General features: G+C 41.7%; 2 protein-coding genes across 2 annotated transcripts; one reads left to right on the top strand and one right to left on the bottom strand.

Annotated features, from left to right (window-relative positions):
• Positions 1-73: 73 nt before the first annotated feature.
• LOC129585064 (transcription elongation factor SPT6-like) lies at positions 74-11,034 on the bottom strand. Its single transcript, XM_055477584.1, has 26 exons — positions 10,874-11,034; positions 10,042-10,388; positions 9,310-9,681; positions 8,978-9,132; positions 8,768-8,888; positions 8,424-8,567; positions 8,103-8,364; positions 7,686-8,009; positions 5,615-5,744; positions 5,403-5,553; positions 5,244-5,339; positions 5,076-5,174; positions 4,713-5,002; positions 4,431-4,648; positions 4,057-4,298; positions 3,500-3,739; positions 3,337-3,417; positions 3,055-3,252; positions 2,812-2,985; positions 2,386-2,697; positions 2,139-2,326; positions 1,811-2,051; positions 1,691-1,753; positions 1,301-1,610; positions 1,072-1,232; positions 74-813 (listed from the first exon to the last, which is right to left on the bottom strand). The coding sequence occupies exons 2-26, from the start codon at positions 10,366-10,368 to the stop codon at positions 415-417; spliced, it is 5,298 nt and encodes a 1,765-aa protein (XP_055333559.1). The 5' UTR covers positions 10,369-10,388; positions 10,874-11,034; the 3' UTR covers positions 74-414.
• Positions 11,035-11,175: 141 nt separating this feature from the next.
• On the top strand, positions 11,176-16,287 carry LOC129583120 (protein HGH1 homolog). Its single transcript, XM_055474838.1, has 8 exons — positions 11,176-11,378; positions 11,550-12,267; positions 12,612-12,802; positions 12,870-13,108; positions 14,897-15,089; positions 15,235-15,389; positions 15,512-15,686; positions 15,775-16,287. Exons 2-8 carry the CDS (start codon positions 11,580-11,582, stop codon positions 15,916-15,918), a joined length of 1,785 nt encoding a protein of 594 aa, XP_055330813.1. The 5' UTR covers positions 11,176-11,378; positions 11,550-11,579; the 3' UTR covers positions 15,919-16,287.
• Positions 16,288-16,450: the final 163 nt, after the last annotated feature.

The raw sequence follows: 16,450 nt of genomic DNA, 5'->3' as shown, positions 1-16,450 counted from the left end.
CGAGGCGGTTGTCGATTAGTTGTATTCGTTTGATCGTTTCTCGGCATCTGAATTATTGTGTTCGTTTCGATTTTCGATTAACAATTTTATTGATCTCCTCAGACAAATTGCGAAAGTTCTAGCAATCTTTACACCGAAATACCAGCAACACTAACACAGTCGTTAACATAAGATTCTAAAAAAACCGCTACCGAAAGAACAATCATACCAAATGTATCTGTCCTTACAGCGTCAATTCGTTACTGGGAAAACCAAAAACTTACACAACGATATAAAGTCCACACGTCTTGCCTGGAGGGTCAAATCCCGTTGCATCAAACCACGGGTACGAATACGAACACTGCGCAATAACAGCTACCATTCGCGCCAGCAACGCAGAAAACTGCAAAAGCACAACAAAATCTACGGAATCATTCAGCGCGGAGTGGCATCGCCTGGATTCCGGTTGCGCGCCGCGGCCATCCACGCCGACACCGCCGCCGTTGTCGGTGTGGCCCCCTCTTCAGCAGCATTGCCCGCGGGGGCCGCCGTGTTAGACTTGTTAACCCAGGCAGCGGCTGCCGCACTCCAGTTGGTCGATGAGGCTGGCGTGGCACCCACAGACTGCGGGGTTGCCGGAGTGGCCCCCGATGGCTGACCCGTCATAGCCTGCTGCCACATCTTCGCCGCCGAGCTCCAGGCTGTCGTTCCCGCCACGCTCGATCCCGAGGGAGTGACGCCGGCCGGTGTCTGATGGACAGCCGCCGCATTAGCATTGCCGCTCGGAGTCCGGGGAGTGGCGAACGTCATCGGAGTAGCAGACATGGCAGTCGTCTGTAGAGGTATCAAATTCAGTTACTTCCAGAGTGAGTTTAATAGTTAAACTGCAACCATATTTCCCAATTTACAGATATAAGGCTGCACTTCTACTCATAATTCGCAGGATTCCAACTTTAACATCATACGTAATGTTTTTCCTTTTATACCATACACAGAGTTAACTTCAGTCAACAAACTCACGAACAAAGTAATGCATCCAGCACTCCATTCAGTATTTTCACGATAAAACTATGAAAATATCTTATCGCTCACCCCAGCGACTTTAAGCTTATCCCAGACGTGCTGCGGCATATTTTGTACGACGCTTGTTAAATGGGCGATGTTTGGAACTCCCATGTGAGACGGAGTAGGTGTTATCAACATCGATCCAGTGCCCGGTGTAACAGAAGTACCGTGCGGAGTATTCAAGGAAGCTAACAGCAGATTGCGCTTGAAAAGTGAAGAACGCGTGTAAAGAGGCTTTTAATGCACAAAACCATACCTGGTGGTGGTTCCTGGAAATGATTTTTGAAGTACGCAAGCAACTTCAGCATACTGGAGAGCGGTTGGCGACGGTAAATGTATCCTGCCGGCGTCACGGTTACGAACTCCTCACGAACGTTCTGTCGAGGCAAGTGGCACAAGAAGAATCTTCTGGGTAAACTGGCAAAAGCACTAAAACAAAAAGGAATGCGGGCCGGATTGCGGGACTTTTCTTCCCGGAGCCATGCATCGATAACGGTCCGCTGCGCAGCGTGAGTTGTCGGTTGGCCGAAGTGCGAATCGACGTAGTATTTGTGGTCCATGATTTCCTAAACAGATTCAGTTCGCAGTAAGTTTCTACACAATCTGTAAACTTCGGATTTAACTAAAATCTGAAAACCTCATGTACCTTAACAAATACAGCCATTGGCTGCACATATCGTGCTAGAATTTCATCCAGATCGTCAAAAGTCTGCAACGAAAATGCTGCAGAGATAATCATAAAATATGGCAAATCCTCAGCTCTAACCTCATCACCGATGACCAGCTTCTGGCCAAGGCTAAAAACGTTTTCCTTCTCTTGTTCAACAATCTCCACGTGATCATGAATGCCTTCCGCGACTTTCCATGACAAAGTCAGTTTGTTATTGCCTTTGCTGCTAGGACGTATTACACATTCACCCAGCGGTTGCGTCTTAAGATAGCTTTCTGCTTCCATATAATCAAAGTTTTTGAAAGACGGATGGGCAATAACACGCTTCAGATAATTTCTATAAAACAGTGCTTTGAAATGAATGAACTATTTTCGAATGAATCCACAGTGCCACAAGCAATGAAATGTGCCGTACAAAACTTACATTTTCGGTGCTCGTCTCTGTTGTTTCTTAATTTCTTTATCCACGGCTGTTTTCTCTGCTGCCGGATCATAGAACGCATCTCGAACCGACTTGTCTTTAGCCAAATCCGAACCTTTACATGTAAACTCGCCGTAGAACTTCTCAGCTGAAAAGTCGCCTACTAAGCGGGCATGGATAACCATTCCAACCTAAACAGAATATCGTTTACTACAATTCGCAAACATGCCCTAAGAAACTAGTGCCTTACTTTAACCCGATCCTGAGGAAAGAATTCTTCTTCGCTGTTGTATTTATCGCTAATATTCTGCAACTTAATCACTCCTGTCACTCCATTATCCAGAGCTACTTTGACTCCAGCAATTTTCCCGGGACATTGGCTGGGCTCATCCAGAATATGACCGATCACCTCCAATTTTGAGGCGAAATCTCGCTGTCGACAACGCGCGCAGTACCATGTTTCATTCTTTCGTTTCCTAACGTACTTCGCATCGTCACGCCAGCTGTCTGACCTTAGGTCGTCTTCACTCTTATCGGAACGATGATAGAAAAATCCCGTAACCTGCAGATAATTTTCAATCGCTTTACTTATCATTTGTTTGGCGAATGTCAGTATCAAAAACTGATTAACATCTGGCGTAACAGTTATTACTAACAGTTATTACTACGCGCATACCGTAACTGTAAACAACCGCTCAGGAACGTAGGCCTTCGAATTTTCCCCTGTTATGAGCTGGAACATCAGCGATGCATTCTGTATTGCGCTTTCATAAAGCGGTCGGTAATCAGCAAAAGATTTAGTCAAAACATGGCGAATATCCAAAAGCGTAATCCTCTTATTCCCGAAATTCTAAAATATATAGAGCAACTCCCCTTATAATTTAGCCAGTGATTATGATTCAGCCGCGATAAAACAAACCTGACGCTCTAGTTCCTCGCTAAAAGCGTTCAAATCAAGTTCCCATAATTTCTTATTGGCGGCATCATTGTCAAGAATCTCTTGCAAAGCCTCGCTTGGATTGGCACCTTCGTTGGATTCATCGTATTCCAGAGCATCGACAGCCATTTTACGAGCCCAGTCGTAAGTTTCCGGATGAACTCGAGTAGCATCGAGTGGCTATATATCCAGAACAACAACGACCACTTTCAGATTAGAAGGTCATTTATCGTATAACAGTTGTCAGAGAGAACTTAAGCTAACCTCAACGTACTGCTCTCCAGTAACAGTATCACTTAGATCGTTCACATTAATCTTGAAAAATCCAGCGCAATTAATGAAGACCTGCAGGCAGTTGGACCAAAAATTACACTTGAGAAAATATCATACGATAATAACATTTGAAAAAAATTTGCATAAAACGTACCCTAGGTCCCAAACGGCACACCATCACCAGTTGATTCCTGCTGACGATGACACCAGTTTGCTTAACCAAACTAAGCAGACGCTGAGCCTTCCGCGGTCCCAAACCACAAACAAACTGTACGACGTTTCCATGAGTTGCTGGATGGTTCACACATTCGTTAAGATCAACTCCAACTTCATTAACCCGCCTGACAAATTCAACTTCCAGAGTGCGACGGAATTCGTCCTTTGACAACATGTTCTGTAAAGTTCAGAAATTATTGTTTCATACTCGGAATTATATATCAGCATCTCGCAATGACTTGTTTAGGTAAAGTTAAAATTGCTAATCCGATTTTGGCTCCAGTAGTTTATAATTTAAAAAACTGACTTCAGTAATGTTTTCGTTATAGTGCTGAAAACATTCGAGAAATATGGTAATTGAGGTAAATCGTACGTTTAAACCTCCTACAAAAATATAACTTCGCTAAAAACGCGGCCCTGTACCAAAGCGTAGGTATGTTAAAATATACAGTACTTCTGTAAAATATTATTCGAAAAAAGTCGGAATGTTGTCACCTGAAGTGGATGGATGTTTAAGTTCAGCAGGTCATCATCCAGATTGAACAACTGAGCAAAAGCCAGCAGAGGATCCAACAAGCGACGTGCGATGGAAACAGCCTGTCGCTGAATTGGGTGATAATTTGGAAATTCCGCCCGTCCAGTTTCAGAATTCTGATACAACAAGCTGAGTCGATTATCCACAACTTCAACTTGAATATCCGGAAGCTTTTCTTCATGACGAAGCCGATCAATTGCATCTAGTCAACAAAAATTTCCGTACATAATACTGCACTGACAAGGAGCATAATTCAGTATAACTGCTAGCAGGAGTAGACTCAGAGGTGTCAAACACAAACATAATTATTTACAGTACCACGAAACAGACTTACTGTGAATCGCAATTCGAACGTCTATAGCTCTCCTTGATTCGGAAGCAACAGCAATAACGTGGGGCCTTCGCTCCAAAATGAAATCCATAAGCTTCGCTATATCATCGGAATTGACACGTTCGCCGACTTTTTTCCTAACGTTCAGTAGAGTCGGAAGCTTGATGCTTTCGATCACATCGCCGTATGCATCTGTAGCTACAGCAAATCCTGGTTGATCCCTAAAATGCAAATATTCACCCCTGAAACACGCTTTGTTAAGCAGATTTTTAAACATAAACATACCAATTATTTTCAAAAGCCACTCCGACAACTCTGATGCCGTTGGAGAGATCCCACAAATTATCCCACTGATCTTTCTCCCCACTTGTCTCGACATTTCTGGTGTATGGCGCAATATTGATCCATTCGAAAAGGTTTCTTCGGATGTTTAATTTAACAAAAACTTTCGCTTCCGCCATCAACTTTTCGTGGACTTCTTTGGCAAATACCGGGTATAAAAACCCCTTCAATGCTTTCTCCACTGCTTTCGACCGGTAGACGTTCCATGACTGAATGTCCTTGCCAAATTCATCCTGAACAATTAAATTTTAAAAAAAGGTTCACTACGGAAAGTATCCTGGAAAGCATGTACGTACGGTAACGTACCACTGTGAAAAACGCAACAATGCTGGCAAACAGAGGATCGTTGCCGCTTTCGTTTGGGCCCACGCCGATTTCAACTTCCAAAAGGCCTTCTTGCTTAGACTGTTAAAACATTAAACACTACATCAGTACATGAACAGCAAAGACACACCAAAGGTCGATCAGACACACCTGTAACAACTTGATGTACTGATCATCCTGGAGCGATTTTATCGGCTTATTCTTCAAAAACTTCATCGGAAAACAGGGATGATTCTCATCAATTTCCTACAAAAAGAGTTCTGAAATTCAAAATACACTGACACAATTGCCAAACCTATGCCATCGTACCTTGATTCCTCTGTTCGTAGCCCGGACATTGACGACGGCATATTCAAAATACTTTTTTCTGACAATTGCGCGAAATTTTGCACTGCGAGCAATCGAGGAAGCCAGCATAAAAACACTGCCGTTTAAAACGTCGTTCGCTGTTGGAAAGCGCCTATAACAAAACCGAAAGGATAAAACCTGTACATGAGAAAGGATGCAAAACCATAGCCTACTGAGAGACAAATCCTTCGGCCAGTATTTCCGGATCAGGTTGATCTCGATCTGGCTCCGTCACCGTGTAATCGCTGTCCACATTGGCAATGAACTCTTCGACAGTCAGACCGAACTTGTTTACAAATTTATCTAAGACAAAAGAGCAAAGTATGTGGATAATGAACGTTCAGTTTACCAAGACCTCACCAGACATGACATAGCATAACACTTTATTCGTTGTAGCAAAAAACACTTCGTGGCATTTCCTCGCGGAAATAGTTCCGTCGGTCGTGGTATATATCGAGAATACATGAGACGTTCTATAGTCTATAATTATACGGCTTGTTTCTGAACAGTGTACGGGAGTCAGTAACCAAATTGTGACACGCACCTGTTCTGCAACAATTTTGGAGGGTAGCTAAGTACTATACAATGTACGACGAGAGCATACTATTTACAAAGCAGTCCATTCTTATTTCTTAAATTTATTGTTGATTTTGTTTGCCATACTGCTGGGCCGCTGGCAAAATTTTGCCAGCTGTCTAGCAGCAACGTAGCTGAAGTACGCGTGCGGCGGCCCATGGAGCACGCTGCTGGAATAAAAATCTTCAAAAATTCGTAATTTTATAAATTTTAGTGTTAAATTCTTTTGTATAAGCTTAAAAAAAACAAAATAACGCATACCGTTAGGCAAAAAAACTGATTCTCAGTTGTTTTCGGGTTATTCACTGTGAGCCTTTGCTGCTAACATAAGTACCTGTCTATGGAAGACTCATTCGAGATTTCTCATAGGCGGCTATGCTAAGCACGTATGCTCTGAGTGCCAAACCTTGAGATCAAACCAGAAAATCAGTTATTCTTCCTAATAGTATATATTATTTTAAATTTCTTAAGCGCATATAGAAAAATTCAGCACGGAAAATAACAAAGTTACGAAATTTCGAAGATTTTCATTCCAGCAGCGTGCTGCTGGAACGAGAATGTGCTCATTTTAGCACCCATTTCCTGCCTGAAATATTGAAATTAGCCCCTTTGGTGTGGATTGAACCAAAATCAAAAATTTGATATTTTGAAAAAACCCGCTAACAGGTGCACTGTAACTGACGCAATCGCAAACAGGCGACGGTTTAATGCAGTTTCTCACGGCTGGTTGTTTTTCTCGTACTTGCAAGATGACTCCAACTCTTGTGGCTCGATCAGTCATTGTTTAAAACAATCCAACTTCAAAAATTTAGAACATGCTGCTTTCTGTGACAACTTTTGTCGCTGCCAGGAAATTTCAAAACATGCGGAATCACGCTTATGAAACGTTTAAGTTCATTTTGAGTAAGTGATTAGAATGCAAAATCGATTTTGTACGTTTTACTCCACAGCCACCGCCTTCAGTTTTTATGGTGCTCGGGAACCGGCAATCAGAATTTTCCCTTGATCGGTTTTAAATGAAAAGGCAAGTTCTAAATTAGAAAATTTAAAATTAGAAATTCAGCATGTTCTAAAAACACTCAGCTGTTTTTCTAATTTAGAATTTGTTTTTGCTAAGTGTTTTTGGCTTTTTCGTTGAATGTAACTGCTAATATCCTTACAAAGTCCATGCTTGGGTGATTCAGCAAAATTGAATGAGTCGATAACACACAAAGCTAGCGTTTCATTCGATGGAGTGTGGAACGCAACCAGCGGTCAGCGGCTTACTTAAGTAACTAAACCAACTGTGGATGGTTGCACAGTTACACTGCCAGCAATGCTAAATTACCCTCTTAAAAAGTATTAACCATTCAAAAACAAGCCGTATATACTTAGTCTTTGTATGCATAACGTGTACAGTATCTTTATGTATGGATGACTCACTGCGCTCTGCAGGATTTTGCCCTCTGGAAAATACTAAACCACTCCCCTAAAATGGGCGAATCAAAGGCGCGTAACATTTTGGTTACAAATCTCCATAGACAAAGCAAAAACAAGACGTTAACACTATTCCTATGCGAAGACTAGTCTTCTTCTTTTCATACATAGTGTTAAGTCTGCATCTGTGTGCAGACCGACGTAAAAAGCACATATACTTATTATGTTATCATACTGATATTTAGGACTCACCTAATCCAGCTTCCTTGCAGATGAAATATGGATCCGTCCTTCTGGCTCTTTTTAACCGCGCCACTTCTGCAGCATCTTCACCTATGGCCTCAGCGGTAGCGTCACCTTCCTCGGCAACTGGTGCGTCACCGTTTCCCAAGGCAGCATCCAATTCGCCATTTGCAGATGCAACTGCCCCACTTTTTTTCTTTGGCTCCATTTTCAAAAGATTGGGAAAATGTTGTCCGTAAGTCAATTTCAGTTCAATAAACCGATCCTGCAGTTCCGTAATGGAAGTGGCATTGCGGATGAAGTCCACTGTTTCGTCGGAAATCTCATCCGAATCTTCGAAAATTTTGTTCAAATTAAAACAGCCGTAACAACATCAGAATGATTCTATACAATAAAAAGCGAAGTTACGAATCACGTGGAAGTTACCTTGAAAAAGTTCCGGCTGATTCATTCGTTTGGCATTTAAATAACTCTGCATCTTCGTTACAAGCTTCAACAAGTTTGATCGCCGTTTTTGCAGCTGCATCCAATTTAAATCTCTTTCGTAGATCTCTCGGATATCTTCAGCATTAAAACCATAAGGATCGTCTTTCATGCGCTTGCTCGGGTCTTTCTGGCCTTGGTTTACGGCCATGTAGTTGACAGCGCTCATGTGATACTCTTTACGGTACGTCGCAATGAAATGGTCCTGAAAATATGAATATAACTGTAGCATTTCACTCAAAAGTACAATGCGAATAAGAATACCTCGAGAAACTGGTTTCGAATGAAATCAAGGATATCCTTAATACGATTAATTTTCTGTTCTTCCGAAGGAATTTCTAGATTCTGGTAACTTTCCTCCTTGTAATCTGGATTAGCCATCTGCTTTTTCAGCTTTTCGGCCTCTTTCTGCAATAGACAAAAAAAGAGATCCGTTAGATTAAACGAAACTGGCTGCAAGTCCTATAAGAGACGCAACAAAGGGGTAGATTTTACAAATCAACAGTTAAAATGACTGAACTGAGTCTGCCAATTTTAACCACTCCGATGTGTAGCGAGATTTAAAAAGGCAAAATAATGCGAAATGCACTCAAAACGCATTAGATAACCTGATTGCTTGTATTCTCATCCACAAACATCTGGCAATAAATCCACCTAGCTTCGTCTTGCAGCTCAGCAGCCGCTCGGTCCTCTGGCGGGGATTCAACGGGAATGCTACGCAACTGAAATCTGCAGGAAATGGTTACAAATGTCACATACCTATTTGTGTATGGTCATCATGCTGATCGAAAATGATTTCTTGAGATCCGTATAAATACCTTTCTGGAATATCAGCCATCCGAATTTCGTTGTCCAACCGAGTTCGCAAACCGTGCTCCAGATCACTCGGCTCGTAGACGTCCATGACACTCTTCTTCGTTTTCCGACTGCGCTGTGGTCTGACAATCTCTCCGTCTTCGTCTTCTTCCTCATACTAGCATAAAAATTGTATGTTTTTGGCAACTGATAATACCAAAATGCAAGAATTAACTAACACGTTATTTAATGAGTTCTAATATCAACATTCAATTCAGACTTAAGACCACTAACTTCTTTAGACATCCCAAGTTTAATGGCCTATTAAAAAAATTATATTATCAGCCAGTTATACTTCGCCATCTTCATCGTATTCCTCATCTCCTTGATCCAGGAAATCTGCATAATCAATATCCAAGCCAAAAATTTCCTGGGCTTCTTGCAAAGCAGCATCTTCGTAGCGGTCGGCTTTGGCACGACGATGTTTAATAGGTTCGCCGTCGTCCCCGACAATGAAGGAGTCGCTGTCGGATTCTCCTTCTTCGTCAATCTCTTCATCCGCCACTGTTGTACGCGGCTTATCTTCCTGGGTTCGAACCGGCGCCGTTCCCGCTTCATCACCCTCCTCAAACAGTTCGTTAGCGATGGCATCACGGTCTTTTCTCTCCTTCTCGTCGTCGCTGTCGTCTTCCACAGCACGTACTCTGCGTCGTTTTCGTCTGTTGATCTATCAGCGAAACAGCAGCATCAGCATAAGTTGGCTGGTGCAAAAAATTACCTACACCATATAATTAATGAAACATGAGCTATAAATTTTGGCTCTAGTTCTAATTCTAAAACTAATTTAATCTTGAAAATTACAAAGGATTGGGGTCCGACGACCAGATTTGCCACGTGCTAGAACGCGGCACCTTAAAGCAACGGTAATTCTGTAAATTTTAAGATGATGTCATTGGAAGCATAAAAGCTGTTGCATCGAACATCGTTTAATTTTGAACAAATTGCAGAAGTACACCAGGTTCAAGGGCAAGAACGTAAAACAAACTTTGAGAAAAGGAGAACAGCTGGAACTGATCGAGGCACGTACTTGAATGCCCAAATTTTCTTCGATCAAATCGTAATCTTCTTCCTCGAGATCTTCCATTTCAAACTCATCGTCCTCATGTTTCCGCTTTTCCCCATCGTCTCCCACGCCTGCATCCTCTTCTGGCTCGTCAACTTCGTCCTGAATAAAATTCGCCAATTCGGCCGCTGCCGTTGGGTCCATCTCTTCGTCCTCGTCCTCATCTTCCGAATCGTCAATAACCTTCTTTTTCTTCTTCGGTTTGTCCTTCTTCCTTCGGATTCCTTCGTCATCTTCCAATTCTTCGTCAGAAGACGCCTCTTCGGCTTCATGATCCAAAAACTGAGCCATGTCGATCACCAGTTACAGCACTAAAGAGCGAAGACCAAAAATTCCATCAGCCCAAAGCGTTAAGGCTTTTCAACTTTCGGAACTATTTGTTTAAATTTAAAAGGACTCGTTCCTATTTTGTGAAGCCCAGGAAAGTTGGAAGAGTCAATAAAATTACTTGTCAAAGGAGTAAACTAGCCAAATTACACTGAAGCCACAAAAGATGACTCAAGGACAATGCCAGCTGTGTGCAAAAGCCAAATTCCAGCCCTTCGCTATACTTGACGAACGGACACGCTAATGCCACATTCGCTGCATTACCGTTCAAAATAAGTTAATAAAAAAACTGCTGAAAGTAAGTAATCAGAAATTATGAGAAACTGTCAGACGGCAAATGACAAGATGGCTGCCTTGTCTTCACTCGCTCCAAAGCTCCAGCAAGTGCGACAGTGGTGCTTCTATAATTTTGTCAGGCACCAACTTCTAACCCTGACATTGCCACATCAAGCAAGCGCTCGTTTCTTACCTCAGCCACTCCCTTATTGGATTGTAAACAGATTTCTACCAATTTCACCAGATGATGCTTCGATATGGATATGTCCGGGAAAAGCTGCTGATACCTAATAAGACTAATAATAATAATAAGTGTCCTAACTGAAGAACCTTTTTCTGTTTTTCGGAAATGGCCAAATGGGGGCCAGTCAGTACATTACGTCCTTTATTCGACTGCCTCCCGTTAAAAGTCAAGCTACCTTGGGCGTACGTTGTGCGGGTGGCAGGTACACTTGTGTCAACTCACCTATTAAAATTTTAAATCTAAAAATTCGTTTGAGAACAGCTGTTTCACCGTTTCTTTAATTTTTTTGTCAGGAAGTTTGAGGTTTAGTTTTATAATTCGCACTAGGTAGAATAACTATGTGAATTGTTTTAGGGCATATTCATAACTTGTTATTATAGAATGGTATCATTTTGAACTCAGGAATAGCTCCGAAGTTCTGAACAATACATATAATCGAGTAGATAGGAGCACAGTAAGTAATACGTCCCGATAGAACACGCGTTACGCAACCTATCTGTGGCACCAGCAACAGGCATATCTATATATCTACATAGACATAAATAATACACATGCTGTCACATTGCACATGTTGTCACATTGCTGTGCTGTAAATTTTGGACACTGATTCGTTCCGCAATTTCAGGAACAACATTCCAAGTACGGGTGCCTCATCATGGAGCCTGGAAAGACCACGTCCACTAGCCTGGATGAAATGGTAGGCCTATTGAAGACCCATCAAACAAACGCTCCACTGATGTCTATCGCTCTACGGAGCCTCGCTGAAGCAACATGCGTACCGGCGAATCTGGAAAACGTCGCAGCTCATTCTGATTTGGTGTCACAGCTTATCGGCATGATTGATTTCCAAAAGGATGCACCGTTAGAAATACGACAGCAAAGCTACCTCCTGGAAATTTTGGTGAACATATCGTCTCACGACGGCGACAGGAGTTTGGAGACGTTTATTGCATTACGCAAATGCATATGCGCAGCCCTATTATCTTTCAATGAGAACCCTGCGTTAAAGGATTTTTCTTTGTTGAATAAGACATTCGCCATTTTGAACAATCTTACGCAGCGGATGATACCGGCACAGGAGGTATTTAGCAGTATTAGCCACGAACAGTGGAGATTTCTGCTTGGCCATTTTGATGCCGCTAATCGCGATCCCAGCTCTGTGCAGTTGGTATTTTTTCCCTCGTTGCTGGTCAATTTGAGCAGGCTGACGGAATTCCGAAGATTTTTACTGGACCATCAGCGCTTGGTGTTTCAGCGTTTGTTACCTTTTATGGATCAAAAATTCCCTGTCGTCATTCGTGCGGCCGTGATGCGGCTAGTGCGCAATTGTTCGTTTGATCCGGGTGCGTTTGAATTTTTTATAGCGTCTGTCATCCTTACACTCTCCCGGTTTATAGTTTTCTGCACAGAACCCTTTCCTGAATGATCATGCGCACTTTTTGAATAGTGACTAGTGATAAGTTAATCATCTCCCTTTTTCTTCGGGCCCCTCACTGTAGTGGATATTTAGTGTACTACTTACTTGTAGTTGTGCAAAATTTGGCTGACAGTTTTTTTCCCATACTTGTTTGGATGTTCGTAATTTGTTTAAAAAATAACTTACTTATCACTGTAGCGTGCTTATAAGTAATTGCTCCTGGATACCGATCCGTGAGCGGTACATATTGATTATTGCGATTCGTTGTAGATGTGCATCCGTGGCTGTTAAGCGAAGAAGTTGGGCTTCTTCCTTGTCTGTTGTTGCCGCTTGCTGGTCCAGAAGAGCTGGATGAAGATGAAATGGAGAAATTACCAATTGATTTGCAGTATTTACCGGAACACAAGGCGAGGGAACCCGAGAGCGCCTTGCGCGTTGTATTGCTTGAAACTCTACTTCAGGTTCGAATCAAACGTCTTTCGACTCAAGAAAATTGTTCTAACTGATAAATAAATCCTTGTATTCTAGTTATGTTGTACGGTTGCGGGACGGAAGACCCTAAAAGATAACGGCGTGTATTACATCTTGCGCGAATTGCATAAGGTTGAAAAGGACGCCGCCGTGATATTGGCCTGCGAAAACGTTGTGGATCCTTTAATTAGTGATGAACCTCCGGAAAATATGCAAAATTTACGACAGATTGATATTCCGGAAAAATTAGTTGCTCAGTTTGACGAAATGAACAATCAGCTAGCTAATGCAAACCCGTAACTATTGCCTTCCGGCTTCCGCTGGACTTGAGATGACCTTGTGCGAAGAACTAAGCAGTCGTTGATTTTGATGGATAATGTAGGCAGTAGAGCTTAACTCATAAAATGTTTGACTTTCTGATACTGTACTATAAAGTATTAAAGGAGACCGCAGATATACCAGATGACCGTTGCCTGGAATTCACGGTACTCGTATGTGTAAAGCCTGTAATTTGTTAATTATTAATGTTTGTGACTTTGTAATGTTTTCAAAACCGTCCCAACGCCAACATTACCTCTTGTGGACGATGAAAAAGCATACCGCTGGCTTATTCACAGTGCACTCCACAAAAGGATCCAGTTTTGATGTTGACGGAAATATGCATTTTGATTTTTTTTTCCAAAAAAGATTAGCCGACAGGAAATAATTACGCGACAGCTTGAAGTATAAAAATTGAAGTACGAGGTACTGTAAGCAGTTTTCAAATCGGAGCGCAAATTGATCGTGTCTCGCAGTCTTAACTCAAGCAAAATAGTAAGGCTACGATGCTTTTATTTTGCAGTACAAAATTACAAACTACTAGAACGCACATGGCTGTGATATGTTAGTACTGTTACAACTGGCAAGTTTTTAACCAGTTAACCTTTTCCCTCATAAAATAATCAGAAATCATATTACAGTATTCTAGTTAATTTTTAAGTAAGTACTTATTAATTTGGGACTCCGCGCTTTGGTGCATGTTGCATTATTACATCACTGTTCAGTAGTGCAAGGCTGCAACTTGCGAGCCTAGCGTGCAATGCTGTACGGCACTTACCATTCGGACCTCACAGCATATGCAGCCCTATAGTCAGTGTACGGCTACAGTTATAAAGCGCACAATTTTCCTAGATTTTCCAGATCGATTCCAAAAACTGACAAGGAGCAAAGAATTTCAACAATTTTCCAAAAATTTCCTTCCTTGAAAGACGGTAAGTGAATGTACCACTTCCACTTTCTGCAGATTTTGCTCGGAGAGGATACGTTATCCATACTGTCTTATTTTATTACATGTGCTGGGAAAAATAAGTAAGAGTAAGGTTATTAAATGGAATTTAATTTGACGGTGCAGGTCTGTTTAAGGAAAATTCCAGAAACTCCAGTTCGAAACGTTAAACGCATCAAAGTCGTTGTGAATAATTTAGTATTATTCAGACCGCTGATTGATTGCAAGTAAACTCTGTCTTTTCTAAAGATAGAGTTATGATTGCTGTTAATTTTTATCCACATCAAACGTCGGGGTACTACCGAATTCTGCAGCTGTCGGAACGTTATTCTGTAGGGTGATCGATTCTCGGTCTTTCGTGATAATTCCCCGGGGCACAAGGGGATGGTTTACTGATATGTAGTTTGTACTTTAACTGTATTTTAATTGCTTTTTCAAGATGCACTGTGGGATTGTGTACAAAATTGTACCTTGGGTTGTGTACAAAATATAAAAATTAAAATATAGTTACAGTATTATTTTTTTTTATCCTGTGTTTGTAATACCGGCTTTAAACAGTCTTGGGGGTATGTTCTTTCGTGAACTAATTTCAGTGGTCAGCTGATAAAGTAAAGATGCATTCGCTTCGTTTAGTTTACTTTTTTCCTTTGTACGACGTCTGTGATTCTGTAGTCTGTTTTTGTGCGGTTCGACCGTTTGCTAAAAGTGTTTATCAACCCGTTGGTGATATGTTTATCCCTGGTCGGTGGTCGAGTTTTAATTGTAGACTGTAGTAGAATTTAATTGTAGGATATGTATGTGTGTGAGTTTTATAAAAAAGCGGGGATTTGTTTACAGTTTTTGCTGGCGACAAAATGCCTAGACCGAAGTCGAAGGATGTGGACAAACCACGCGGAAAAATGACCGCCTACGCTTTTTTCCTTCAGATCTGCCGCGAGGATCACAAGAAAAAACATCCCAATGACCAAGTTAATTTCGCTGAGTTTTCCAAAAAGTGTGCAGAGAAATGGAAGGTATTTACATTGTAATAGTTGTTATTCTACCTTTATGCTGTTATGACTCATGCGTGCCGGTAGCACCTATTATTAAACGCTGAAATACTCAAATATTATGTTATATTGAGTTCGAATAAAGGAATAAATCGCGAAACGATGATAGGAAATGGGTGACAAAGAGAAGAAGAGATTCTTGGATTTGGCCGCTCAGGACAAAGTGCGCTACGAAAACGAAATGCGGCACTATGTGCCTCCGGAGGGATCGCCTCGCAAACGAAAACGCGGGAAAAAAGACCCCAATGCGCCTAAGCGGGCATTGTAAGTTTGCAAAAGATTTTACTGCTTGGTTTTTATTTTTTGAGTTGTTTTTGTTGCGGTTGAGTTGCTTCGTCCGCATATCACTAGCCTATAATATATATATCCTGAGGTTATTATTTCAGGTCTGCATTTTTCTGGTACTGCAATGATGAGCGCCCCAAAGTTAAGGCTTTACTTGGCTCTGCAAATGTTGGAGAAATCGCCAAAGAATTAGGCAAACGGTGGGCAACTACTACTGCGGCCGATAAGGCCAAGTACGAAGCGTTGGCTGGCAAAGATAAAGAACGCTACGAGAGAGTACGTGCAACACTTCCGGTGGACATCTGTGCATCATTTTATTTAGAACATGGTTTTATGTTATGAATTTTGTGAATCTGTAATGCAGGAGAATAAAGCGTTCAAGGCTGGAGGCGGCGGAAATCGTGGCGGCGCTGCTCCTGCAGCAAAGGTCGCTGTCAGCCATGCTCCTGTTCCGGAATCTGACGACGAAGATGACGATGATGACGACGACGAGGAAGACGACGACTGAAATAGGAAAGGCCGTCGCAAGTCCGTATTGTTGTCCTTGTTTTTTATATTTTGTTGTGCTCTTCAATTATCTGAGAGAGAAAAGCTAGTTTTTTACGTTTCCAAAGAGATGTGCTGTACTAAAAAACTAATCATGTTATGAATTATGTCGGAGGTGTTACCATATTATTTTCGGAAATTGAAATGTGTACGCTGAAACATTGTTCATGCCTTTGTTGGGAATGGGACGATGTTTTTGCAAGCTGATTCCTGCAATTGTAGTATTGTGAACAAGCGAGCTCTGTATAACTCGATGATACAGTTCGTACTTCAGTGTTGGTCTTACAAGTTTGGGGAACAATGAGAGTCTTATAAAATAAACAAGTTTGGTTCGGTGTTTATTACGATTCTCTTAAAGTTCTTCGAATTTGATGCAGGTCGAATCTGTTGTTTCGAGATGCTGTTTATGCCTTCGGATTAGGATTTGTGTATGTTGGTAGTGGTACATCACCCGATATTATTAACAAGAATATATATTATATACGAGGACTGAA

Source organism: Paramacrobiotus metropolitanus, unplaced genomic scaffold (genome assembly GCF_019649055.1).
Source record: "Paramacrobiotus metropolitanus isolate TYO unplaced genomic scaffold, Prichtersi_v1.0 Parri_scaffold0000002, whole genome shotgun sequence".
Classification (NCBI taxonomy): domain Eukaryota; kingdom Metazoa; phylum Tardigrada; class Eutardigrada; order Parachela; family Macrobiotidae; genus Paramacrobiotus; species Paramacrobiotus metropolitanus.
Note: the sequence above shows the minus strand (reverse complement) of the source record. Positions and strands in the feature narration are given on the sequence as shown.

What these genes read in the sequence shown, in the direction of transcription:
- LOC129585064 (XM_055477584.1), bottom strand. Translation starts at nt 10,368, where the DNA reads ATGGCTCAGTTTTTGGATCATGAAGCCGAAGAGGCGTCTTCTGACGAA. An exon ending in AGTACATCAAGTTGTTACAG is followed by an intron (nt 5,175 to 5,243) that starts GTGTGTCTGATC and finishes ATGTTTTAACAG; the next exon opens with TCTAAGCAAGAAGGCCTTTT. An exon ending in TGTGCCGTTTGGGACCTAGG is followed by an intron (nt 3,418 to 3,499) that starts GTACGTTTTATG and finishes AACTGCCTGCAG; the next exon opens with GTCTTCATTAATTGCGCTGG.
- LOC129583120 (XM_055474838.1), top strand. Translation starts at nt 11,580, where the DNA reads ATGGAGCCTGGAAAGACCACGTCCACTAGCCTGGATGAAATGGTAGGC. An exon ending in CAATTGTTCGTTTGATCCGG is followed by an intron (nt 12,268 to 12,611) that starts GTGCGTTTGAAT and finishes GATTCGTTGTAG; the next exon opens with ATGTGCATCCGTGGCTGTTA. An exon ending in TGCTTGAAACTCTACTTCAG is followed by an intron (nt 12,803 to 12,869) that starts GTTCGAATCAAA and finishes CTTGTATTCTAG; the next exon opens with TTATGTTGTACGGTTGCGGG.